Source organism: Mobula birostris, unplaced genomic scaffold (genome assembly GCF_030028105.1).
Source record: "Mobula birostris isolate sMobBir1 unplaced genomic scaffold, sMobBir1.hap1 scaffold_283, whole genome shotgun sequence".
Lineage (NCBI taxonomy): Eukaryota > Metazoa > Chordata > Chondrichthyes > Myliobatiformes > Myliobatidae > Mobula > Mobula birostris.
The window spans coordinates 545,790-572,438 of NW_027275886.1; the positions used below are offsets into that span (position 1 = coordinate 545,790).

General features: G+C 47.2%; 1 protein-coding gene across 1 annotated transcript in view; it reads right to left on the minus strand.

Moving 5' to 3' along the window:
* The window catches only part of eif6 (eukaryotic translation initiation factor 6), a 103,046-nt gene extending 87,751 nt beyond the window's left edge, over nucleotides 1-15,295 (minus strand). The window contains exon 1 of the mRNA XM_072250348.1: nucleotides 15,023-15,295. Within this exon, the coding sequence (XP_072106449.1) occupies nucleotides 15,023-15,129 (107 nt within the window). The 5' untranslated portion in view covers nucleotides 15,130-15,295. The remainder of the gene's footprint in view (nucleotides 1-15,022) is intronic.
* Nucleotides 15,296-26,649: the final 11,354 nt, after the last annotated feature.

Below are 26,649 nucleotides of genomic sequence, written 5' to 3' on the forward strand. Positions count from 1 at the left end.
CAAGTCCATTTAGTGTGAAAAGAAGCGGTCTTAACACTGACCCCTGCAGAACACCACTAGTCACCGGCAGCCAACCAAAAAAGACCCTTTCCCTCCTGCTAGTAAGCCAATCTTCTATCCATGATAGCATTTTTCCTGTAATACCACGGACTCTTATCTTGTTAAGCAGCCTCATGTATGGCACTTTGTCAAATGCCTTCTGAAAATCGAAGTAAACAACATCCACTGACACTCCTTTGTCTGTCCTGCTTGTTATTTCCTCAAAGAATTCCAACAGATTTGTCAAGCAAGATTTCCCCTGAAGGAAACCATGTTGACTTTGGCCTATTTTATCATGTGCCTCCAAGTACCTTGAAACCTCATCTTTAATAATGGACTCCACTTCCCCACCACTGAAGTCAGGCTAACTGGCATGTAATTTCTTTTCTTCTACCTCCCTCCCTTCTTGAAGAGTGAAGTGACGTTTGCAATTTTCAAGTCCTCTGGGACCAGGCCAGAATCTAGTGATCCTTGAAAGATCATTACTAATGCCTCCACAGTCTCTCAGCTACCTTTTTCAGAACCCTGGGGTGTACACCATCTGGTCCAGGTGACTTATCTACCTTCAGACCTTTCCGTTTCCCAAGCACTTTCTCCTTAGTACCAGCAACTACACTTACCTCAGCCGCCTGGCACTCTCTAATTTCTGGCATACTGCTCGTGTCTTCCACAGAGAAAACTGACACAAAATACTTAAGTTCATCTGCCATTTCTTTGCCCCCTCCATTACTACCTCTCTGACATAATCTTCCAGCAGTCCAATATCTACTCTCACCTTTTTTCCTCTTGATAGATCTGAAAAATGTTTCTATCCTCTTATTAGCCAACTTACCTTCATACTTCATCTCTTCTCTCCTTATGACTTGTAGCTGCTTTCTTTTGGTTTTTAAAATAATAGGTTATGTTTTGTAATACCCTAAATCGTCCCAGCACAACAGCCGTCATGTGGTCTTTCCTGCTCTGCTTGTTCTGATGAGAATTATTGAGTCTCTTCACGTGCTCACATTTATTTAAATTTGATTTTGACATTTGCGCATGTGGCTATTCTGCTAATTGTTGATTGCTCATGGCTGTTTGCACTATTGACTTGTAAATTGTGTTGTCTGTTATGGTATTGTCCTGTGTTTTATGTTTGGCATCGAACCACAATCAATTCTGGTGTGTTTCACACACTGACACTAAAGTGATTCTGATTCAGAAAACCTTCCCAATCCTCTTAACTTCCCACTAATTTTTGTTACATTATATACCCACCTTTCCTTTTATGCTGTCTTCCACTTCCCTTGGCCACCTCCCTTTAGAATACTACTTCACCCTTGGGCTGAAACCATCTTATCCCTTTTGAACTGATCCCAGAAACTACAACCCTTATCGTTCTACCATCAACTTTGCTAGTGTCATCTTCCAATCAACTCTGGCCAGCTCCCCTCTCACAGCTCTAATTCCCTTTACTCCACTGCAGTACAGTTACAACTGATTTTAGCTTTTCCTTCTGAAACTGCAGGATGAATTCTATCATATCTTAATCACTGCCTCCTAAAAGTTCCTTTACTTTAAACTCCCTAATCAAATCTGTTTCATTAAACAACGTCCAATCCAGCATAGCCTACAAATTCCTGCTCTTAGGATCCACCTCATTTTCCCAATCTACCTGCATATTGAAACCCCCATCACACTGCCCTTTGACATGCCTTTTCTATCGCCCATTGTAATTTATATCCCACGTCCTGGCTACTGTTTGGAAGCCTATACACAACTCCCATCTGGGTTGTTTTACCCTTGCAGTTTCTTAGATCTACCACAAGGATTCTACATCTTCTGATCCTATGTCACCCCTTTCTAAGGATTTGATTTCATTTTTACCAATACTACCACATCATCCCTCTGCCTACCTGCCTGTCCTTTTGAATCAAGGTGTATCCTTAGATGTTAACATCCATCTCTGTGATCTTCTTTTACCATGACTCAGTTATGCCCAAAATGTCATTCCTGTCAATCTCTAACTGCGCCACAAAATCATCTACCATATTCTATATACTGCGTGCATTCAAATTTAAAACCTTCAGTCCTGTATTCATCACCCTCTTTGATTTTGCAGTCAACTCATCCCACCGACTGCAATTTTGCTCTGTTATCTACCTGTCCTTCCTCACAGTCTCACTACACACTGCATTTGCTTGTACAGTTGCCCATCCTTTGCCTAGTCACTCCAGTTCCCACCCCCCTGCCAAACCCTCCCCAGCAGATCTAACAAACCTACCCACAAGAATGTTGATCTTTCTCAGGTTGAGGTGTAACTAGTCTCTTTTGTATAGGTAATAACTTTCAGAGCAGCTCCCAATGATCCAGAAATCTGAAACCTTGTCCCCTGCACCAGTTCCTCTGCCACATTCTTCTGTAAATCTGTTTCAATGTACACGTGATAAATAAATCTGAATCTATCCAGATTGCCTTTACAATAATCTTGCACTAGTTCCACTTTATGCACCCTACATTCCTGTCTACTACTCTCCCCCCAATCATTCTGCGACAATAGTCAGTGACATTAACGACCTGCACAGCGCTGGGATGTGGGAGGCCAGCAGAGCACCCAGGAAAACCACACACAGGGAGAAGGTGTAAACCTTCAGGATGTAACCTGCTCGCTGAAGCTGGGATATGGCCCCTCTACTGACTATTCCTCCAAACGCAATCTCATTCTGGATAAGGAAAGCAGGTATGGAAGGAGAGGGAATGTGATGGGATCTTAAGTTTCATTTGTTATGGACTATGCCTTTAGGGGGAGAGGGGGGAGGAGAGGGGGAGGGGGGGAGGAGAGGGGGTGGGGGGGGCGAGGAGGGGGGGGGCGAGGAGAGGGGGGGCGAGGAGAGGGGGGGCGAGGAGAGGGGGGGGCGAGGAGAGGGGGGGGCGAGGAGAGGGGGGGGCGAGGAGAGGGGGGGCGAGGAGAGGGGGGGCGAGGAGAGGGGGGGCGAGGAGAGGGGGGGCGAGGAGAGGGGGGGCGAGGAGAGGGACTGAATACAGTGTTATGAAAAGCAGCTGTCTTCTACCGCTGACTGAGTTGCTGTAGAGGGAGAGGAGGAGTTACATGATGGACAGCTGGTGTTTGGCATGTGTGTATTTAAACAAGGTCAACTGTCTTTCTCACTGACACACAGAAGCTGGTGACGTAAGAGTCACTGAATGAACTCTTTGAGTGCCCACGAGGGTGGGTTGAGGATCGATCAAGAAAGATCGATCAGTGGCTGTAACAGTGCGTGTAAGGGTGACCCTGAGGGAACTACCGGTGTGTTTAACCCTTGCCTGGATTAGTAGTTTTACCAATTGAAGATGGTACCCTTAGAGTAGTTACATTTGGGCTAACTTGAAAGATTCGGAGGACAACGGGAAGATCAACGACATCTTTATCTATACACCTAGATATGCATAACACTCAACTCTTGATTTACTTGGTTTAAGTTACTATATTACGTAGATACTAATAAAATAGTGATTTGTTAACAGCGACACCAGACTCCAGGTGTGTTCTATTGCTGCTGAGCTTACAGCGGGACATTGATACGATGCAAAACTGGGCAGAAAGTGGCAGATGGAGTTCAACCCAGATAAGTATGAAGTGGTTCATTTTGGTAGGTCCACTATGATGACAGAATTAATGGGGTAAGACTCTTGGCATTGTGGAGAATCAGAGGGATCATGGGGTCAAAGTCCATAGGACACTCAAAGCTGCTGTGCAGGTTGACTGTAGTTAAGAAGAAATACAGTTCATCAACTGTGGGATTGAGTTTAAGAGCAGAGAGGTAATGTTGCGGCTATATAGGACCCTGGTCAGACCCCACTTGGAGTACTGTGCTCAGTTCTGGTCGCCTCACTTTCGGAAGGATGTGGAAACCACAGAAAGGGTGCAGAGGAGATTTACAAGGATGTTGCCTGGATTGGGGAGCATGCCTTATGAGAATAGGTTGAGGGAACTCGGCCTTTTCTCCTTGGAGCGACGAGGATGAGAGGTGACCTGAATGAGGTGTATAAGATGATCAGAGGCACTGATCGTGTGGATAATCAGAGGCTTTTTCCCCAGGGTTGAAATGGCTAGCACGAGAGGGCACAGTTTTAAGGTGCTTGGAAGTAGGTACAGAGGAGATGTCAGGGGAAGTGTTTTTTTACACAGAGAGTGGTGAGTGTGTGGAATGGGCTGCCAGCGACGGTGGTGTAGACGTATAGGATAAGGTCTTTTCAGAGACTCCTGGACATGTATATGGAGCTCAGAAAAATAGAGGGCTATGGGTAACCCTAGGTAATTTCTCAGGTAAGGACATATTCAGCACAGCTTTGTGGGCCGAAGGGTGCTGTAGGTTTTCTATGTTCTGTGTTTCCTCAAAATCTACAGAACAGCAGATGCTTCAAGCCTCCCCTCCATAGCCTTTGTCAAAGCTTCTTGCTGCCTCGGTAAAGCAGTCAGCACAATTGAAGACCCCACTACTCTGGATATTCTCTCCTCACCCTGCCTTGTGTAGCTGGATCCTGGACTTCCTGTCAGGTCGCTGACAAGTGGTAAGAGTGGGCTCCCTCACCTCTATCCATCTGACACTCAACACAGGAGCCCCCTATCGCTCCATCCTAACTCTCCCTTTTACTCTCTGTACACCCATGACAGTGTCACCACCCATAGCTCCGATCCGCTAATGAAATTTGCAGATGATACATTGATTGGTCTATCTCAAATAATAACGAGGCAGCCTACAGAGAAGTCATCACCCTGACACACTGGTGTCAAGAGAACAACCTCTTCCTCAATGTCGCAAAAACAAAGGAGCTGGTTGTGGACTACAGGAGGAATGGAGACAGACTAACCCCCATTGACATCAATGGATCTGGGGTTCAGAGGGTGAACAGCTTCAAGTTCCTCGGCATAAACATCACCAATGACCTCACTCCACCGAGCTGTGAAGATTCCTACTGCACCCGATGACACTTGTGATCTCTGTCACAGATATTAGGCTGTCTTTTAAGAGCACAAGGAAGAAGACCCCGATGAAGTACCTGGTAAGGCTCTGTAAACTTGTGCCAACTAACTGACGAGAGCATTCAAGGACATTTTCAACCTCTCACTACAACGGGCAGAAGTTCCCACTTGCTACCAGTGCCCAAGAAGAATAATGTGAGCTACCTTAATGACTATCGCCCGGTAGCACTCACATCTAGTGATGAAATGCTTTGAGAGGTTGGTCATGACTAGCCTGAACTCCTGCCTCAGCAAGGACCTGGACCACTGCAATTTACCTATCGCCACAATAGGTCAACGGCAGACATAATCTTAATGGCTCTTCATACAGCCTGAGACCACCTGGACAACACAAACACCTACGTCAGGATGCAGTTCATCGACTATAGCTCAGTAGTTAACACCATCATTCCTACATTCCTGATTGATAAGTTACAGAGCTTGGGCCTCTGTACCTCCTCACTGATGATCAACACTGGTGCACCTCAGGAGTGTGTGCGTAGCCCACTGCTCTCTCTATACCCACGACTGTGTGGCTAGGCATAGCTCAAACACCATCGATAAATTTGCTGATGATACAACCATTGCTGGTAGAATCTCAGATGTAGATGCGAGGGTGTACAGGAGTGAGATATGCCAACTAGTGGAGTGGTGTTGCAGCAAAAACCTGGCACTGAACATCAGTAAGACGAAAGAGCTGATTGTGGACCTCAGGAAGGGTAAGGCGAAGGAACATGTACTAATCTTCATAGAGGGATCAGAAGTGGAGAGAGTGAGCAGTTTCAAGTTCCTGGGTGTCAAGATCTCTGAGGATTGAACCTGGTTTAACATATTGACGCTGCTATAAAGAAGGCAAGACAGCGGCTATACTTCATTAGGTGTTTGAAGAGATGTGGTACAAATAAACTCAAAAACTTCTATAAATATACTGTGGAGAGCAATCTGACAGGCTACATCACTGTCTGGTATGGAGGGGCTACTGCACAGGACCGCAAGAAGCTGCAGAAGGTTGTAAATTTAGTCGGCTCCATCTTGGACACCAGCCTACAAAGTACCCAGGACACCTTCAAGGACTGGTGTCTCAGAAAGGCAGCGTCCATTATTAAGGACCCCCAGCACCCAGGGCATGCCCTTTTCTCACTGTTACCATCAGGGAGGAGGTACAGAAGCCTGAAGGCACACACTCAGTGATTCAGGAACAGCTTCTTCCCCTCTGCCATCCAATTTCTAAATGGACATTAAACCCGTGAACACTACCTCACTTTTTTACTATTATTTCTGTTTTTGCATGATTTTAATCTATTCAATATACATATACTGTAATTGACTTATTTACTTTCTTCTATATTATGTATTGCATTGAACTGCTGCTGCTAAGTTAACAGATTTCACGACACATGCCGGTGATAATAAACCCAATTCTGAACTTCTGTACATACCGGCTGTGTGGTGGAAAAAAAAAGCACAAAATGCCTCTTTCACCTCAGACAGTTAAAGAAGTTTGGCATGAGTCCCCAAATCCTAAGGACTTTCTACAAGGGCACAATTGACAGCATCCTGACTGACTGCATCACTGCCTGGTATGGGAACTGTACCTCCCTCAATCGCAGGGTTCTGCAGAGAGTGGTGCGGACAGCCCAGCGCATCAGTAGATGTGAAACTCCCACTATTCAGGCCATTTACAGTGACAGGTGCATAAAAAGGGCCCATAGAAACCATAGAAACTACAGCACAGAAACAGGCCTTTTGGCCCTTCTTGGCTGTGCCAAACCATTTGCCTAGTCCCACTGACCTGCACACGGACCACATCCCTCCATACACCTCCCATCCATGTATCTGTCCAATTTATTCTTAAATGTTAAAAAAGAACCCGCATTTACCACCTCGTCTGGCAGCTCATTCCATACTCCCACTACTCTGTGTGTGAAGAAGCCCCCCCTAATGTTCCCTTTAAACTTTTCCTCCCTCACCCTTAACCCATGTCCTCTGGTTTTTTTCTCCCCTTGCCTCAGTGGAAAAAGCCTGCTTGCATTCACTCTATCTATACCCATCATAATTTTATATATCTCTATCAAATTTCCCCTCATTCTTCTACGCTCCAGGGAATAAAGTCCCAACCTATTCAACCTTTCTCTGTAACTGAGTTTCTCAAGTCCCGGCAACATCCTTGTAAACCTTCTCTGCACTCTTTCAACTTTATTTATATCCTTCCTGTAATTTGGTGACCAAAACTGAACACAATACTCCAGATTCGGCCTCACCAATGCCTTATACAACCTCATCATAACATTCCAGCTCTTATACTCAATAGGTCCGAAGGATCATTGGAGACCCAAGCCATCCCAACCACAAATTTTCCAGCGGCTACCATCTGGGAAATTGTACTGCAGCATAAAAGCCAGGACCAACGGGCTCCAGACAGCTACCTCCACCAGGTCATAAGACTGATTAATTCATGCTGACACAGCTGTCTTTCTAAGCTATATTGACTGTTCTGTAATATATCTTACTGTACACACTATTACAAATTACTATAAATTGCACATTGCACATTTAGGCAGAGATGTAACATAAAGAGTTTTAGTTCTCATGTACAAACCTCATTTCCAGAAAAGTTGGGATATTTTCCAAAATCCAATAAAAACAAAATTCTGTGATATGTTAATTCACCTGAACCTTTATTTAACTGACAAAAGTACAAAGAAAAGATTTTCAATAGTTTTACTGACCAACTTAATTGTATTTTGTAAACATACACAAATTTAGAATTTGATGGCTGCAACACACTCAACAAAAGTTGGGACAGAGTTAAAATAAGATTGAAAAGTGCACAGAATATCCAAGTATCAGTTCAAAAGGAACATTTCTCAATGCAAGATTGCAGAGAATTTAGGTCTTTCAACATCTACTGTACATAATATTGTGAAAAGATTCAGAGAATTCAGAGACATCTCAGTGCGTAAAGGGCATGGTCGGAAACCACTGCTGAATGCGCGTGATCTTCGAGCCCTCAGGTTGCACTGCCTAAGAAACCGTCATGCTACTGTGACAATTATAGCCACCTGGGTTCAGGAGTACTCTGGAAAACCATTGTCACTCACAGTCCGTCGCTGCATCCAGAAATGCAACTTGAAACTGTATTACGCAAGGAGGAAGCCATACATCAACTCTATGCAGAAACGCCGGCGAGTTCTCTGGGCCCAAGCTCATCTCAGATGGACCGAAAGACTGTGGAACCCTGTGCTGTGGTCAGATGAGTCCACATTTCAGCTAGTTTTCAGAAAAAACAGGCGCCGAGTTCTCTGTGCCAAAGATGAAAACGACCATCCAGATTGTTATCAGCGAAAGGTGCAAAAGCCAGCATCAGTGCGCACAGCATGGGTGAGTTGCATGTATGTGAAGGTACCATTGACTCTGAGGCGTATATTAGGATTTTAGCAAGACATATGTTGCCATGGCGATATCTCTTCCTGGGATGTCCATGCTTATTTCAGCAGGACAATGCCAGACCACATTCTGCACAGGCTACAACAGCGTGGCTTTGTAGACACAGAGTGCGTGTGCTTGACTGGCCTGCTGCCAGTCCAGATCTATCTCCTATTGAAAATGTATGGCGCATCATGAAGAGGAGAATCAGACAACGGAGACCACGGACTGTTCAGCAGCTGAAGTCTTATATCAAGCAAGAATGGACAAAAATTCCAATTGCAAACCTACGACAATTAGTAACCTCAGTTCCAAAACGATTAAAAAGTGTTACTAAAAGGAAAGGTGATGTAACACAATGGTAAACACGCCTCTGTCCCAACTTTTGTTGTGTATTGTAGCCATCAAATTCTAAATTTGTGTATGTTTACAAAATACAATTAAGTTGGTCAGTAAAACTATTGAAAATCTTTTCTTTGTACTTTTGTCAGTTAAATAAAGGTTCACATGAATTAGCATATCACAGATTTTTGTTTTTATTGCAGTTTGGAAAATATCCCAACTTTTCTGGAAATGGGGTTTGTTTGTGAAGGATGTAAGAAATAAAGTCAATTCTCCCCTCTCCTATCGGGTAGAAGATACAAAACCACGTATCACCAGGCTCGAGGACAGCTTCTAACCCACTGTTATAAGAATAATGGATCCCAGTATGATAGTAAAGACATCCGTTAGTCTTGCAAGACCATGGACCTGCGCCTGGAAAGTCTTCACTCTCCAGGATGCAGGTCTGGGCAAGGTTGTATGGAAGACCAGCAGTTGCCCATGCTGCAAGTCTCCCCTCTCCACGACACCAATGTTGTCCAAGGGAAGGGCATTAGGACCCATACAGCTTGGCACCAGTGTCGTCGCAGAGCAATGTGTGATTAAGTGCCTTGCTCAAGGACACAACACGTTCCCTCAGCTGGGGCTCGAACTCACAACCTTCAGGTCACTAGCCCAATGCCTTAACCACTTGGCCACGTGCCCACCAGTATGATAAGGTGAGCTCTTAACCTCATAACCTACTCCATTGTGACCTTGCACCTTATTGTTTACATGTGCTGTCGCTGTTACACTATTCAGCGTTATTGTTTTGTCTCAGTGCACTGGTGTAATTGAACAACCTGCATGGTTGGTATACAAAACAGCTTATCACTGCACCTGAGTATACGTGACAATAATAAATCCATTTAGTGACAGGGTGGGTGCTGAGATGGTCCCACTCGTTGGTCAATTTCAAATGAGGGGATACAATAACAAGATGTAAGAACAGTCATTTAAAACTGAGGTATGTTGAAACTGCTTCTCAGAGGCTGATAATCTGTGGAACTCTCCTCCCAAAGGGCTGCTGAGACTACAACTAGAAATAATTATTTTTGAAAGATTGGAAAACTTGGGGTACAGGGAATAGTATATTTCCAGTAAGATGGCAGTGGCCTCTCAGGGGCCAACCACAGGTGTTTTTTGTCTTCTTTACAATCGCAAGGCAACGTTGGACTTCAAGAAATTTGGACACTGTAAGTCTACCCAATCAGCGAGCTGCTCGTTGGCGGTGGAGCTGGACTTGGTGCAGACCACGTCACTGCTTACTACAGGAAGGCATCAGAGTTGGTACGTGAAGGCGGCATGTGGCGTAACGGTGGGTGATGGGTCTTGGACTTGTGTCACTCATAATACAAGATGTCACAAGCCCATTTCTTGTGTTTGTAGGCATGTCAGATGGCAGGGGAACGGTATGGCCTTGGTTGTAATGAGAACTAGCCTTCAAGCTGCAGATGGGGTGCCGGAGATGGTGTAGCATGCTGTCCATGCTCAAGTGGGGCTGGCACCTAGCATTGGTGCTGCCCTCCAGTGTTTGATCAGTGCAATGACAAGCTAAGTTGCATGCCTGTGTTCATGTGCAGACTGGCAGGAACTGCACCATCAATTTGCGGGACATGTCATTCAGGGACTTGCACTATAAATATTCTTTGTCTGACTATGTTTACTTGCTATCTTGAATGTGCTGTGTATGTTTCACACCTTGGCTGTAGCGGAACACTGTTTTGTTTGGCTGTATTCACGTACGGCTGAATGATAATTAAACTTGAACTATCATAGAGACATGGGGAAAACTAGTACTGTGATTAACAGTCAAGAGACAATCTGCAGATGCTGGAAACCCAAAACCCACAACCCACACACAAAATGCTGGAGGAACTCAGCAGGCCAGGCAGCATCTATGGAAAAAGTACAGTCGATGTTTCCGGGCAAAACCCTTCAGCAGGACCGGAGTAAAAAAGCTGAAAGGTGGGGGGAGGGGAGAGAGGAACACCCGGCAATAGGTGAAACCTGGAGGGAGAGGAATGAAGCAAAGAGCTGGGAAGTTGATTGTGAAAAAGGCAGAAAGACCCGGGGGGGGGGGGGGCGGGGAGGAGGAGCACCAGAGGGAGGCGCTGGGCGGGCAGGGAGATAACATGAGAGAGAGCAACGGGGGGGGGGGGTGCGGTTTGAGGCATTACTGGAAGTTTGAGAAATCGATGCTCATGCCATCAGGTTGCCAAGAAACAGAATATAAGGTGTTGTTCCTCCAACCTAAGTGTGGCCTTATCATGACAGTAGAGAAGGCCATGGATGGACCTATCGGAATGGGAATGGGAAGTGCAATTAAACCACCCCACCCTCGGAACTTTTCATGTTTTATTGTTTTACAACATTGAATCACAGTGGATTTAATTTGGGTTTTCTGACGTTGATCAATAGAAAAGGGCTCTTTCATGTCAAAGTGAAAACAGATCTCAACAAAGTGATCTAAATTAATTACAAATATAAAACCCAAAATAATTGATTGTGTAAGTATTCGCCCCTTTCAACTCAGTATTTAGTAGATGCACCTTTGGCAGCAATTACAGCCTTGAGTCTGTGTGGATAATTCTCTACCAGCTTTTCACATCTGGACACCGCAATTTTTCCCCTTTCTTCTTTACAATACTGCTCAAGCTCTGTTAGTTTGCATGGGGATCGTGAGTGAACAGCCTTTTTAAGTCCGGCCATAAATTCTCAATTAGATTGAGGTCTGGACTCTGACTTGGTCACTCCAAGACATTAACTTCGTTGTTTTTAAGCCATTTCTGTGTAGCTTTGGCTTTATGCTTGGGGTCATTGTCTTGCTGAAAAACAAATCTTCTTCCAAGTCACAGTTCTTGTGCAGACTGCATCAGGATTTCCCTGGATTTTGCCACATTCATTTTACCCTCTACCTTCACAAGCCTTCCAGGGTCTACTGCAGTGAAGTGTCCCCACAGCATGATGCAGTCACCACAACGCTTCACGCTAGGGATGGTGTGGTTTTGATGACGTCTGGTGTTCGGCTTATGCCAAACATAGCACTTAATCTAATGGCCAAAAAGCTCAATTTTGGCTTCATCAGACCAAAGAACCTTCTTCCAGAGGACTCCAGTCTCTCACATGCCTTCTGGCAAACTGTAGCCAAGATTTCATATATATAGTTTTTCAACAGTGGCTTTCTCTTTGCCACTCTCCCATAAAGCTGTGACTGGTGAAGCACCTGGGTAACAGCTGTTGTATGCACAGTCTCTTCCATCTCAGCCACTGAAGCTTGTAACTTCTCCAGAGTTGTCATAGGTCTCTTGGTGGCCTCTCTCACTGGTCCCCTTCTTGCACGGTCACTCAGTTTTTGAGGATGGGCTGCTCTAGGCAGATTTACAGTTGTACCACATTCTTTCCGTTTCTTGATGATTGACTTAACTGTACTCCAAGGGATATTCAATGGCTTGGAAATTTTCTTGCATCCATCTCCTGACATGCTTTACAGTAACCTTTTCATGGAGTTGTTTGTCTTCATGGTGTAGCTTTTGCCAGGATACTGACTCACCAGTAGTTGGGCCTTCCAGGTACAGATGTATTTTTACTACAATCAATTGAAACTACATGACTGCACACAGGTGATCTCCATTTAACTAATTATGTGACTTCTGAAACCAGTTGGCTGCACCAGTGATAATTTGGTGTGGAATATTAAAGGGGGGGGGGGGGGTGAATACTTATGCAATCAGTTTTTTTGTGTTTTATATTTGTAATTTAGATCACTTTGTCGAGATCTGTTTGCACTTTGACACAGAAGCTTCTTGTTGATCAGTGTCAGAAAAACAAGTTAAATCCACTGTGATTCAATATTGTAAAACAATAAAACATGAAAACTTCCAAGGGAGGCAATTACTTTTTATAAGCACTGTATATGTGTGCCTGCTGCACACAGAAGGGCGGGAAGGCTCGAGGGCCGAATTGACAACACTAACCATTTTCTTATTTGCTGAGAAAATGGCTTCTCTTTGCCTTTGAAATCACCTCTCGTTCCTAATCTCAACAGCAATCCATCAGGCTGCTGTTTATTGAATGCTTGGCATCGTCCCCTCAGTACTAATCAACAAGCTTCGACCCTATGAACAACACTTCTTCCTCCCCTCCCCATCTTTTTATTCAGTCCTGAAGAAGGGACTTGGCCCAAAAAGCCAACAGTTTATTCCTTTACATAGATGCTGCCTGGCCTGCTGAGTTTCCCCAGAATTTTCTGTGTGTTGCTTGGATTTCCAGCATCTGCAGATTTTTTCGTTTAAACTTCCTTTCTTCTGCTTCCCTCCCTTCTTGAAGAGTGAAGTGACAATTACAATTTTCCAGTCCTCCAGAACCATTCCAGAATCTATTGATTCTTGAAAAATCACTACCAACTCCTCCAGAATCTTTTCAACTACATCTTTCTGGTTACTGTTTGGAGGGCAATATAGAGTCTTTTTACCTTGCATGTTGTTAACTCTACCCACAAGGATTAGAACACAGAAACAGAGAAAACCTACAGCACAAGGAGTCTCTTAAAAGACCCTATTACATCCGCCTCCACCACCGTCACCAGCAGCCCATTCCACGCACTCACCACTCTCTGCGTAAAAAACTTACCAGATATCTCCTCTATATCTACTTCCAAGCACCTTAAAACTGTGCCCTCTCGTGCTAGCCATTTCAGCCCTGGGGAAAAGCCTCTGACTATCCACACGATCAATCATCATCTCATACTCCTCTATCAGGTCACCTCTCATCCTCCGACGCTCCAAGGAGAAAAAGCCGAGTTCCCTCAACCTATTCTCATAAGGCGTGCTCCCCAATCCAGGCAACATCCTTGTAAATCTCCTCTGCACCCTTTCTGTGGTTTCCACATCCTTCCTATGGTGAGGCACTAGAACTGAGCACAGTACTCCAAGTGGGGACTGACCAGGGTTCTATATAGCTGCAACATTACCTCTCGGCTCTTAAACTCAATCCCATGATTGATGAAGGCCAATACAACGTGTGCCTTCTTAATCACAGAGCCAACCTGCGCAGCAGCTTTGAGTGTCCTATGAACTCAGACCCCAAGATCCCTCTGATCCTCCACAATGCCAAGAGTCTAACCATTAAAACTATATTCTACTATCATATTGGACCTACCAAAATGAACCACCTTGCACTCATCTGGGTTGAACATCTGCCATTCTATTTGGTGGGGGAGTTTAAGATCAGAGGACACAGCCTTAAAAGAGAGAGACATCAATTTAGAATGGAGATGAGGAGGAATTTCTTTAGCCAGAGGGTGGTGAATCTGCAGAAACTGCAGCTGCAGAGGTAAAGCATTGGGTACATTTAAGGCTGGGGTTGATAGATTCTTGATTTGTTAGGGTGTTGAGGGATACAGGGAAAAAGCAGGAGATTGGGGCTGAGAGGGAAAATGGATCAGCCATGATGAAATGGCAGAGCAGACTCGATGGGCTGAATGGAACCATTCTATATCCTATCTTCCGATCCTTATCGCTTCTTTCTAAGGATTTTGGTTTCATTTTGTTTAAACCTTTAAAGCCTCCCCACCCTATCAGCTCACCTACTAATCCTTTCCATGCAATATGTATCCTTAGATTTTAAGTTTCCTGTTGTGCTCAACACTGAATCTTACAGCACAGTACAGGCCCCTTGGCCCATGATGTGGTGGTGGTGATCGTTTAAACCTACTTCAAGTTCAATCTAACCCTTCCCTCCTAAATAGCCCTCTATTTTTCAATCATCCATAACTATGTGATGCCCACAACCTGCCAATCTCTAACTGCGCTACAAGATCATCTAACTTTATTCTACCTACTGCGTGCATTCAAAAACAACATCTTCAGTCCAGTATTCAGAACCTTCCTGTCAATTTTATCTGTGTGGCCTTAAGTTAAATTCTTGTCGCTTTCTGAACTTTTTGTCTTAGTCTATATTCTCGAGACTCCCGTAACCTCTCCTGCCCTCTCCCTTGTACTGTACGCATACTTTTGCAAGTTGCCGAACCCAGGGGAAGTGGAGAGGAAGAGCGAGGCCATCCGGGAGAAAGTGAGTGTGAGCTGAGAGACACGGGGAGGACGGAGAGCACCGGATGTAGCGGGTCGGGATCCCCTCTCCACACACCCCACGCCTCCCCGCTCTTATCCCGGATACTCCTCCACCCAGACCCCTTACCCGTAGAAGTTTTCGGAGCCGCCGATCGCCACCAGGCAGTAGGCGTTGGTCAACTTGGCGAAGCAGCCGATCTCGTTGTTGTTTTCAAAGGAAGCGCGGACAGCCATAGTCAAGGCAGCGGGACCCGAGGGCCGAGAGCTGACGCTGAGAATCGGAGCCGGGGCCTGGGCCTGATGCGGGGTCGGGGTCCGGGGCCGCTGCCGCTGCACCGCCTCGCTCTCGCAGTACCGAGGAAACGTGCTCCTTGGCAACGCCGCTTCCGCCCCTGACGTCACCTCCGGTTTTAGCCCCGCCTGCAGCCGGACTAGAGCGCTTTCACTTCCTGCATCTGATCACCGGAAGTGGAGATTGAGTCGCCGCTCCTGCCTCTTGTACATTTCCCAGCTGTTGAACCCGAGGGGAGAGGAGAGGAGAGGAAGAGCGAGGCCAGCGGGGGGAAGGTGAGAAACACCGAGGGACCCGCTTGCCTGGAAAACTGGGCAGCACATAATTCTCCCAAATTTGCGCCATCTCCGTCGGGATCCCGCTACCAGGCACAGCTTTCCTCCGCCCCCCACTTTCTGCTTTGCGCAGGGATCGTCTCTTCCTACGCGACTCCCTCCTGACACATTCTTGCAAGCGGAATAAGTGCTACACCTGCCCCTACACCACCATTCAGAGCCCCAAACAGTCCTTCCAGGTGAGGCTACACTTCACCGTGCGTCTGTTGCGGTCATTTACTGTGTCCGGTGCTCCTGGTGTGGCCCCTTGTATATCGGTTGACGCACTATCAATTACTCCAAAAGACTGGAAGTAGAGTAAATACTGAAAGGCTATTATTAACAGTAAAATAGATCCACGTCCACGCTGTATGTCTATCCTGGACTGAGGGAGGAGCAGTGGTACAATCGCCTTTATTCAGGGGTCTGTGGGAGGAGCCACAGGAGCAGTCAGCAGAGGGACGTGTCCAGGCATGTCCAGACAGGTAACCCAGTTACAACATATATGCATGGTTTACCACATTCACCCCTCCTTTTAAAAAGAAAGAGGGTCCCGCGGGGTGAAGTGACTGACAATATTTAATAAATAAAAATAAAGGCATCCGTTAGTCTTGCGAGACCATGGATCTGCGCCTGGAAAGTCTTCACTCTCCAGGGCACAGGCCTGGGCAAGGTTGTATGGATGGAAGAATGTCAGTTGCCCATGCTGCAAGTCTCCCCTCTCCACGACACCAATGTTGTCCAAGGGAAGGGCATTAGGACCCATACAGCTTGGCACCAGTGTCATCGCAGAGCAATGTGTGATTATGTGCCTTGCTCAAGGACACAGCACGTTTGCTCGGCTGGGGTTCAAACTCACAACCTTCAGGTAGCTAGTCCAATGCCGTAACCATTTGGTCACGTGCCCACACAATATTTAAAAACAAGTATAGTTACAGGTTAAGTCTATCAGGCAGTCGAGTCCGTCGCTGTGATCTATGTAGCACCGGCGGTGATTGCATCAGCGATGGCGGTTGTGCTGGCTCCGGCCTGACTTCAGGTGTCAGCACGTTAGGCGTTGTTAATCCCTCGTGCGTGTGCGTCACACCCGGTATGGGAGTGTGGTGTGGTGTCTGTGTAGGGCTTGGAGTGCGCGGTGTCTCGTGGGTACATACATCGGTGGGTACGGGGTCAATAGTCACCACGGAGTGTTCAGGGTAGGGGCCCGGTGCTCCTGCGGGCGCCAGGTCGCAGATGGAGACCGTGTCCTCCCGTCCATCAGGTAAAACCACGTAGGCATACTGGGGGTTCGCATGAAGTAAGTGAACCCTCTCAACCATTGGGGAGTATTTATTGCTCCTCGCATGTTTCCGGAGCAGCACTGGCCCCGGGGATGTCAGCCAAGTTGGTAGGGTGGTTCCAGTGGTTGACTTTCTGGGAAAAGAAAAGAGCCGCTCGTGAGGGGTGGCATTGGTGGCTGTGCATAACAGGGAGCGGATGGAGTGGAGTGCCTCGGGAAGGACCTCCTGCCAGCGGGAGACCGGCAGTCCCTTTGACCTGAGGGCTAAGATCATTCTCCTGCTTCACCTGTCCATTCCCCTGGGGATAATAGCTCGTGGTCCTACCAGTTGCAATTCCTCTACTCAGCAGATATTGGCACAGCTCATCACTCATAAACGAGGACCCTCTGTCACTGTGGATATAACATGGGTATCCGAACAGAGTGAAGAGCTTGCGCAGGGCTTTTATGACTGACGTGGTAGTGGTGCCGGGGCAGGGGATGGTGAAGGGGAACCGCCGATTACATTAAGAAAGTACACATTGCGGTCGATGGAGGGAAGGGGGCCCTTAAAGTCGACACCCAGTCGCTCAAAGGGGCAGGTGCCTTGATGAGTTGTGCCTTTTCGGGTCAGTAGAAGTGCGGTTTGCACACTGCGCAGACTTGGCAGTCCCTGGTCATCGTCCTGATCTCCTCAAGGGAGTAAGGCAGGTTCTGGACTTTCACGAAGTGGAAAAGCCGGGTGACCCCCGGGTGGCAAAGATCTACATGTAGGGCGTATAGCCGGTTGATCTGCGCGCTGGCGCACGTTCCCGGGATAGGACATCGGAGGGCTCATTGAGCTTCCCAGGCCTGTACATGATGTAATAATTGTAGGTGGAGAGTTCGATTCTCCATTCAGAATTTTATCATTTTTGATTTTGCCCCGCTGTTGATTATTAAACATGAATGTGACTGAGCGCTGGTCAGTTAGCAGGGTGAACTTTTTGCCGGCGAGATAGTGCCTCCAGTGCCTAATAGCTTCCACTATGGCCTGGGCCTCTTTCTTCACTGCAGAGTGCCGAATTTCAGGGCCTTGAAGAGTACGGGAGAAGAACGCCACTGGTCTTCCTGCCTGGTTGAGGGTAGCAGCCAGCGCAAAGTCGGAGGTGTCACTCTCTACTTGGAATGAAATGGCCTCGTCCACTGCATGCATTGCTGCTTTGGCAATGTCCCCTTTAATGCAGCTGAAGGCAGCGCGGGCCTCAGCTGAGAGGAGGAATGTGGAGGACTTGACCAGGGGGTGGGCCTTGTCTGCGTAGTTAGGGACCCATTAGGTGTAATATGAAAAGAAGCCCAGGCAACTTTTGAGGGCTCTGAGGGTGTTGGGATGAGGGAGTTCCAACAGGGGGCACATACGGTCGGGGTCAGGGCCAATGACTCCATTCTCCACGACACCCAAGGATAGCAAGTTGGGTGGTTCCGAACACACACTTGTCCTTGTTATAGGTGAGATTGAAAGCTTTGGCCGCTTGGAGAAATTTTTGGAGGTTGTTGCCATGATCCTGCCGGTCGTGACCGCAGATGGTGGTGTTATCCAGATATGGGAACATGGCCTTCAGTTGGCACTGGTCCACCATCCGGTCCATTGCCCTCTGGAAGACAGATACACCATTCGTGACACCAAACGGGACGCGCAGGAAGTAATAAAGCCTGCCATCCGCCTCAAAGGCGGTCCTTCCGGCGGATGGGGAGCTGATGGTAAGCGGATTTTAGGTCTATGGTCAGGTACACCTTGTACTGTGCTATCTGACCGACCATATCCGCGATGCGGGGTAGAGGGTACGCGTCGAGCCTTGTGAACCTATTGATGGTCTGGCTATAGTCCACGACCATCCTCTTTTTCTCCCCGTTCTGAACAACGACCCCCTGGGCCCTCCAAGGACTTGTGCTTACCTCAATGACCCCTCCCTGAGCAGCCGCTGCACCTCCGACTTAATGAAGGCTCTGTCCCCCGCGCTGTACCTCCTGCTTTTAGTTGCCACAGGTTTACAGTTGGGGGTCAGGTTGGCGAACAGCGGTGGGGGAGGGATCCTGAGGGTGGAGAGGCCGCAAGTGGTGTCCGTAGTGCGGCAGTTGGCATGGTGTTGGGTGGGATGTGCGGGTCGGTGTGTGGGGGTGGTCAGTAGCGGGGTACGTGACATATCTCTACAAAACTGGGGAATTCTGACAGTAATTGGTGGGGGGGGGCCCATCATACTCCATTGTCACGCTTTTCAGGCGGCTCTGGAAGTCGAGCCCCAACAGCACAGGGGCAGACAGTTGAGGCATGACCAGCAACGTAAAGTCTCGATATTCTGTGCCCTGCACCACTAGGGTCGCTACACAACCCCCCCCGGATGTCTGTTGTATGTAACCCAGAAGCCATGGTGACCCTCTGGCTTACCGGCCGTATCACGAGTCCGCAACGCTGCACCGTGGCCGGGTGGATAAAACTCTCCGTGCTGCCCATGTCAAACAGGCAGCTTGTCCTGCGCCCCTCCACCAGGATGTCCATCATTGACCTTGCGGGCTGGTGAGGAGCGCTTTGGTCGAGGGTCACGGAGGCCAGAGTTGAGTCGCTGTCTTAGTCCGGCGCGGTGGGATGCCTCGTGAGCACCTGTGGGTCGTAGGCGGTGGGAGGTGGCGCCGACTAAGATGGCCACCCCCATGTCTCGCACGTGGTGGCGGCGTGCAGGCAAGATGGCGACCCCCATGCCTCGCTCGTGGTTTGGACTTACAGGCCTTGGCGAAGTGGCCCTTCTTTCCGCAGTTGGAGCAGGTAGCTTCTCGGGCCGGGCAGCGTTTCTGGGGGTGCATCTCGAGTCCGCAGAAGTATCACTTCGCGGACTTGCGACTGGCAGCAGCCGTGGTTGATTCGCCGGCGGGTTGCGGGGTCTGCGGCATCCATGAAGCCATCGGGAGATTGCGTGCCTAGAGAGCGTCAGAGTTGTGCAGAGCGGCCTCCAGCATGTCAGCCAACTCAATTGCCGAACTTAAGGTAAGGTAAGATCCCTCTCGTCCTCACATCTTTATCCCTCCCCCTCCCTCCCATCCCCCCCCATCTCTAAATCTACTCCTCAGTTTTTATTCCTCTGCTCCTGCAGACGGGTTTCGACCTGAAACGTCGACTGTACTTTTTTTTCACAGATGCTGCCTGGTCAGCTGAGTTCCTCCAGCATTTTGCGTGTGTTGCTCGGATTTCCCCTCTGCAGATTTTCTCTTGTTTGTGTTAGGGAAACTAGGATTTGTTCATCTGACCACGACCGACAGTTGATGACTGGACGGTCAATTGGCTCGGGCTGACAGGTAGTGGCACCCCAGTTGTTCACGAGCAATAATTTGACCGAGGTGTCCAAACTTCATTTCTTTCTCAGGTATGCTGACGTTTCCAGCTTGTAGGGAGGAGGATTTAGTCGGCTCCATCTTGGGCACTAGCCTACAAAGTACCCAGATGAGGGGATTAAATCCAGCATCTCCAAGTTTGCGGATGACACGAAGCTGGGCGGCAGTGTTAGCTGTGAGGAGGATGCTAAGAGGATGCAGGGTGACTTGGATAGGTTAGGTGAGTGGGCAAATTCATGGCAGATGCAATTTAATGTGGATAAATGTGAGGTTACCCACTTTGGTAGCAAAAACAGGAAAACAGATTATTATCTGAATGGTGGCTGATTAGGAAAAGGGGAGGTGCAACGAGACCTGGGTGTCATTATACACCAGTCATTGAAAGTGGGCATGCAGGTACAGCAGGCGGTGAAAAAGGCGAATGGTATGCTGGCATTTATAGCAAGAGGATTCGAGTACAGGAGCAGGGAGGTACTACTGCAGTTGTACAAGGCCTTGGTGAGACCACACCTGGAGTATTGTGTGCAGTTTTGGTCCCCTAATCTGAGGAAAGACATCTTTGCCATAGAGGGAGTACAAAGAAGGTTCACCAGATTGATTCCTGGGATGGCAGGAATTGCATATGATGAAAGACTGGATGAACTGGGCTTATACTCGCTGGAATTTAGAAGATTGAGTTTACCGGCCGCAGGCATTGTCCTCTGAGGGCGCTCATCGTGCTGTCGTAGCTCGGCTGGTCTCTAATCATTGAGTAGACCCATGGACTGACCCTGGAGTCTGCGCTTTGCGGCAGACTCGGTCACTTCAATTTCCTCCAGGTATGATTCAGAGCAGGGGATGAAGACAAATGAGAAAAAGTTTATGAAACATTTCATTGTACTGTACTTCATTATACTCTTCATTTAATAAATAAAATCAAAGGGATGTGATTTTTCCCCATTTTCATTCTAAATGTTCACGGTACACATATTCCAAATAAACATTTAAGGAGCCGTGCAGTTTTCAGGCCATTTCAATATTTCCTGCCCAGAGCAATGACTGGTCCAAGCAGCTGTAAAAAAAAAGAGAGAAGGTTGGTTGCAAACACTTCAGCTGCATTTCTGGGATCAGCATTCTGGCCACAAGTCATTTCTTGGGATCTCCTGTTCCCGTTTGCACCACCTTTGGTGATGAGATGAGGTGGGAATGTGGAGGTTTATAAAATTAGGGGGGCACAGAGAAGGTGAATGGTGAAAGTCTTTTATCCAAGATCAGGAATGCAAAACTAGAGAGAATGGGGTTAAGGTGAGAAGGAAGGATTTAACAATGCCTGAGGGGCAACATTTTCATGCAGAGCCTGATCAGCATAGGAAGTGGTTGAGGTCGATGTAACAACCCCATTCAGGACGTGTTTGGATCGGTGTATGCAGGGGGATATGGGCCAAATGCATGAAGTTGTGACGAGTTCAGTGACACCGTGGTCAGCATGAAGGGGCTGGGCTGAACAGCCTGAGACAATGCTGTCAGACTCCAATCACAGGGACATTGCACTAGCTCACGTCAGAAACTTGGTACAAATGAGTTGGACCAAAGGCTTGTGTCTGTGCTGTATGAATGTAGGTGTGATCTGTTATGGCAATACTGCACTCTGCCAGCATGCTGTCTCTCATCGCCGGCACAGAATCTTCAATCTAACACAACACATCAGCTGAGGCAGTGTCTGTGGAGGGAACTGATGTTCCAGGTCATGACAGGGTCTCAACCCGAGAAGCTGATTTCCCAGTTGCTGACCTGCTCCATGCTGTGAGTTGCCCTTCAGTGGGCCAGGTCGGCAGTGAGGGATGTACTGATACAGGAGGTTACAGCTCCTTTGCTGATACTCCCCTCACAGCTGGGAGCTGGCCGCTGTTGAGTCTTCATGCTCAATTATGGAGAGATTTGTTGTGTTCCAGGGTGGTGGTGGCACAGTACGGGGGTGTCCTCGGTGTGAAGACTGGATGTGTCCTTCACGCGGGTGTCAAGGTGAACTCCCCTTCCAACGCTGACATCTGATAGATTGATGAGGACAAGATTAAATGAGTCGGTAGTGCGAGGAAATGAAATGAGGGTTTCTGCAGGAGATCAGTGTAGATTCAGGTGAGGGAAGAATGTGGCTGTGATAAATGGTCACTCTGTTGCTTCACTGACTCCTGTGATTTTATTTCTTTACCAGCGATGGGTGGAGAGCAGAGCACCGATCACAAAGAAACGACCCTGAGCAAGGAGACCGCAGGAAATGGGAAGGAAGCAGAGGGGTCATCCAGCCGGTCGGGGTCAGTGGAGGGAGCCACTGTTCCTCAAACTCACATCGGCACCAAAGCCGTGGATGACATGTGCTTCATGGTTGTTTGCACAAATTGGTACTGAGGCCAGGGGATCGAGGGGCTTGGGGTGTGTGGGGTGTGGGGCACTGTCACTGATACCCCTGGAAGAGGACTTGGGAGTTGGTACCGATTACACTACAGCAGCATTCGCAGATATATGTGTTCTGATAATTTCTGTCATTAGTTTGTCCACCAGTAATAAATACTGTGTGATTTGAAAGCATTGAAACCATTTGTTCCTGAATTAATTATTAACATTTAACTCGATTCCTTTTACAGAGGAAGGAGTGAACCAGAAAACCATTTCCCCACAGCCTGATACTGTACCCTGGCACATTTCAACACAGCCTGACACTGTACCCTGGCACATTTCCCCACAGCCTGACACTGTACCCTGGCACATTTCCCCACAGCCTGACACTGTACCCTGGCACATTTCCACACAGCCTGATACTGTACCCTGGCACATTTCAACACAGCCTGACACTGTACCCTGGCACATATCCACATAGTCTGACACTGTACCCTGGCACATTTCCCCAGAGCCTGGGTCTACCCTGGCACATTTCCACACAGTCTGACACTGTACACTAGCTCATTTTCACACAGCCTGACACTGCACACTGGCACATTTCCGCACAGCCTGACACTCTACCCTGGCATAGTTCCATACAGCCTGGCACTGTACCCTGGCACGTTTCTACACAGCCTGACGCTAACATGGCACATTTCCCCACAGACTGACTCCACCCTGGCACATTTACCCACAGCCTGACACTGTACCCTGGCACATTTCCCCACAGCCTGACACTGTACCCTGGCACATTTCCACACAGCCTGATACTGTACCCTGGCACATTTCAACACAGCCTGACACTGTACCCTGGCACATATCCACATAGTCTGACACTGTACCCTGGCACATTTCCCCAGAGCCTAGGTCTACCCTGGCACATTTCCACACAGTCTGACACTGTACACTAGCTCATTTTCACACAGCCTGACACTGCACACTGGCACATTTCCGCACAGCCTGACACTCTACCCTGGCATAGTTCCATACAGCCTGACACTGTACCCTGGCACGTTTCTACAAGCCTGACGCTAACATGGCACATTTCCCCACAGACTGACTCCACCCTGGCACATTTACCCACAGCCTGACACTGTACCCTGGCACATTTCTACACAGCCTTACACTGTACCCTAGCACAGTTCCCCACAGTTGACTCTACGCTGGCACATTTCCACACAGCCTGACACTGTACCCTGGCACATTTCCACACAGCCTGATACTGTACCCTGGCACATTTCAACACAGCCTGACACTGTACCCTGGCACATATCCACATAGTCTGACACTGTACCCTGGCACATTTCCCCAGAGCCTGGGTCTACCCTGGCACATTTCCACACAGTCTGACACTGTACACTGGCTCATTTCCACACAGCCTGACACTGCACACTGGCACATTTCCGCACAGCCTGACACTCTACCCTGGCATAGTTCCATACAGCCTGACACTGTACCCTGGCACGTTTCTACACAGCCTGACGCTAACATGGCACATTTCCGCACAGACTGACTCCACCCTGGCACATTTACCCACAGCCTGACACTGTACCCTGGCACATTTCTACACAGCCTTACACTGTACCCTAGCACAGTTCCCCACAGTTGACTCTATGCTGGCACATTTCCACACAGCCTGACACTGTACCCTGGCACATTTCCCACAGCCTGACACTGTACCCTGGCACACTTCCCCAGAGCCTAACACTACTCTGGTAGATTTCCATACAGCCTGAACCTGTACACTGGCACATATCCACACTGTTCGACACTACCCTGGCACATTTGTCCATAGCCTATCTCTACCCTGGCACATTTCCACATAGCCTGATACTCTACCCTGGCACATTTCCCCACAGCCTGACACTACCCTGGCGCATTTCCACACAGTATGACAATGTACCCTGGCACATTTCCACACCGCCTCACACTGTACCCTGGCACATTTCCCCACAACCTGACACTACCCTGGCACATTTCCACACAGTATGACACTGTACCCTGGCACATTTCTCCAGAGCCTCACACTACCCTGGCACATTTCCATACAGCCTGGCACTGCACACTGGCACATTTCCCCACAGGCTGACATTGTATCCTGGCACATTTCCACCCAGTCTGACAATGTACACTGGCACATTTCCACACCGCCTCACACTGCACAATGGCACATTTCCGCCCAGCCTGACTCTACCCTGGAACATTTGCACACAGCCTGACAATGTACACTGGCACATGTGCACTGGCAGATTTCCGCACACCCTGACACTACCATGGAACATTTCCACACAGCCTGACTGTACCCTGGCACATTTTCCCACAGCCTGACACTAGCCTGACACATTTCCCGACAGCCTGACACTGTACCCTGGCACATTTCTCCACAACCTGACACTGTACCCTGGCACATTTCCACACAATCTGACAATGTACACTGGCACATTTCCCACAGCCTCACACTGCACAATGGCACATTTCCGCACAGCCTGACACTGTACCCTAGAACATTTCCCCACACCCTGACACTGTACCTTGGCACATTTCTCCACAACCTGACACTGTACCCTGGCACATTTCCCCACACCCTGACACTGTACCCTGGCACATTTCTCCACAATCTGACAATGTACACTGGCACATTTCCACACAGCCTCACACTGCACAATGGCACATTTCCACACAGCCTGACACTGTACCCTAGAACATTTCTCCACAACCTGACACTGTACCCTGGCTCATTTCCCTACAGCCTGACTCATTGGGTAAATCTTGAATCTAATTCATTACAAGGGTTTTCCTTGGGTTCGGTTTTAGGAACTTTACTTCCTTTTACTTCTTTTAAATCATATAAACAAATGAATAACCCAATAGTTAAACATACTTTACGTATATGGTTTCAACTCCGAAGATTTTTTGGGTTTAATCAATTCATTCTAGCAAGTCCCATTATATCAAATTTTCTTTTTCAACCTTCCACGATGGATCAAGCTTACTTTGATTGGAAAACCAAAGGTATAATATCTTTTCGCGATTTATTCTTGGATAACTGTTTTATGTCTTTTGATCAACTCTCTAATAAATATAACTTACCCAGATCTCACTTTTTTAGATATCTACAGATTAGAAACTTTTCAATTACTGTCTCTCCTAATTTTCCACACCCATATCCAATGGACACTTTGGAAAAAATCTTAGACTTAAATCTTTCTCAGAAAGGTGTAATAGCAATTATATATAATATAATTATGAATTTATGTCCTGATGCCTCTAATAAAATTAAAGCTGACTGGGAAAGAGAACTTGAGATTAATATACCGACTGAAAAATGGGAAAAAATTCTTCAGTTGGTGAATTCATCCTCTGTATGTGCTAAGCATAGGTTGATACAGTTTAAAGTAGTCCACAGGGCTCATATGTCCAAAGATAAACTATCTCATTATTACTCTTATATTAATCCAATATGTGACAGATGCCAGTCTGAGATTGCTTCTTTAACTCACATGTTTTGGTCATGTCCCTTGTTGGAGAAATATTGGAAAGATATTTTTGATATTATTTCAACGGTCCTAAATATAGACTTACAACCTCATCCAATTACTGCTATCTTTGGACTACCAATGATAGACTCAAATAATTTAACCTCTTTATCACGAAGGATGATTGCATTTCTTACTTTAATAGCTAGAAGGTCCATTTTGTTGAATTGGAAAGAGATCAACCCTCCTACAGTATTTCATTGGTTTTCACAAACTATGGTGTGTTTGAATTTGGAGAAAATTAGAAGTGCAGTTTATGACCCTTCTATTAAGTTTGAAAAAATTTGGAGGCCATTTATTCAGCATTTTCATTTGATGTAATTTGATCATTTCCAAACTTGTTTTATTTCTCTGTACTGTTGTTGGAGGGGAATGGAGTCGTCGACGCTGAGGTTTTCTTCTTTTCCATTTTTAAGTTGTTAGTTTTGCCCAAGTCTTTTAGTTTAGTTTAGTTGTTTTTTTTTTCTTTTGGGATGGGTATTTTTTTCTCTTTTTCTTTCTCTTTCCTTTTTTTTGCTCTATATTATCCGTGATCAGTTCTACATGTATGGAAGTTTTGGTAATTTCCACTATTTG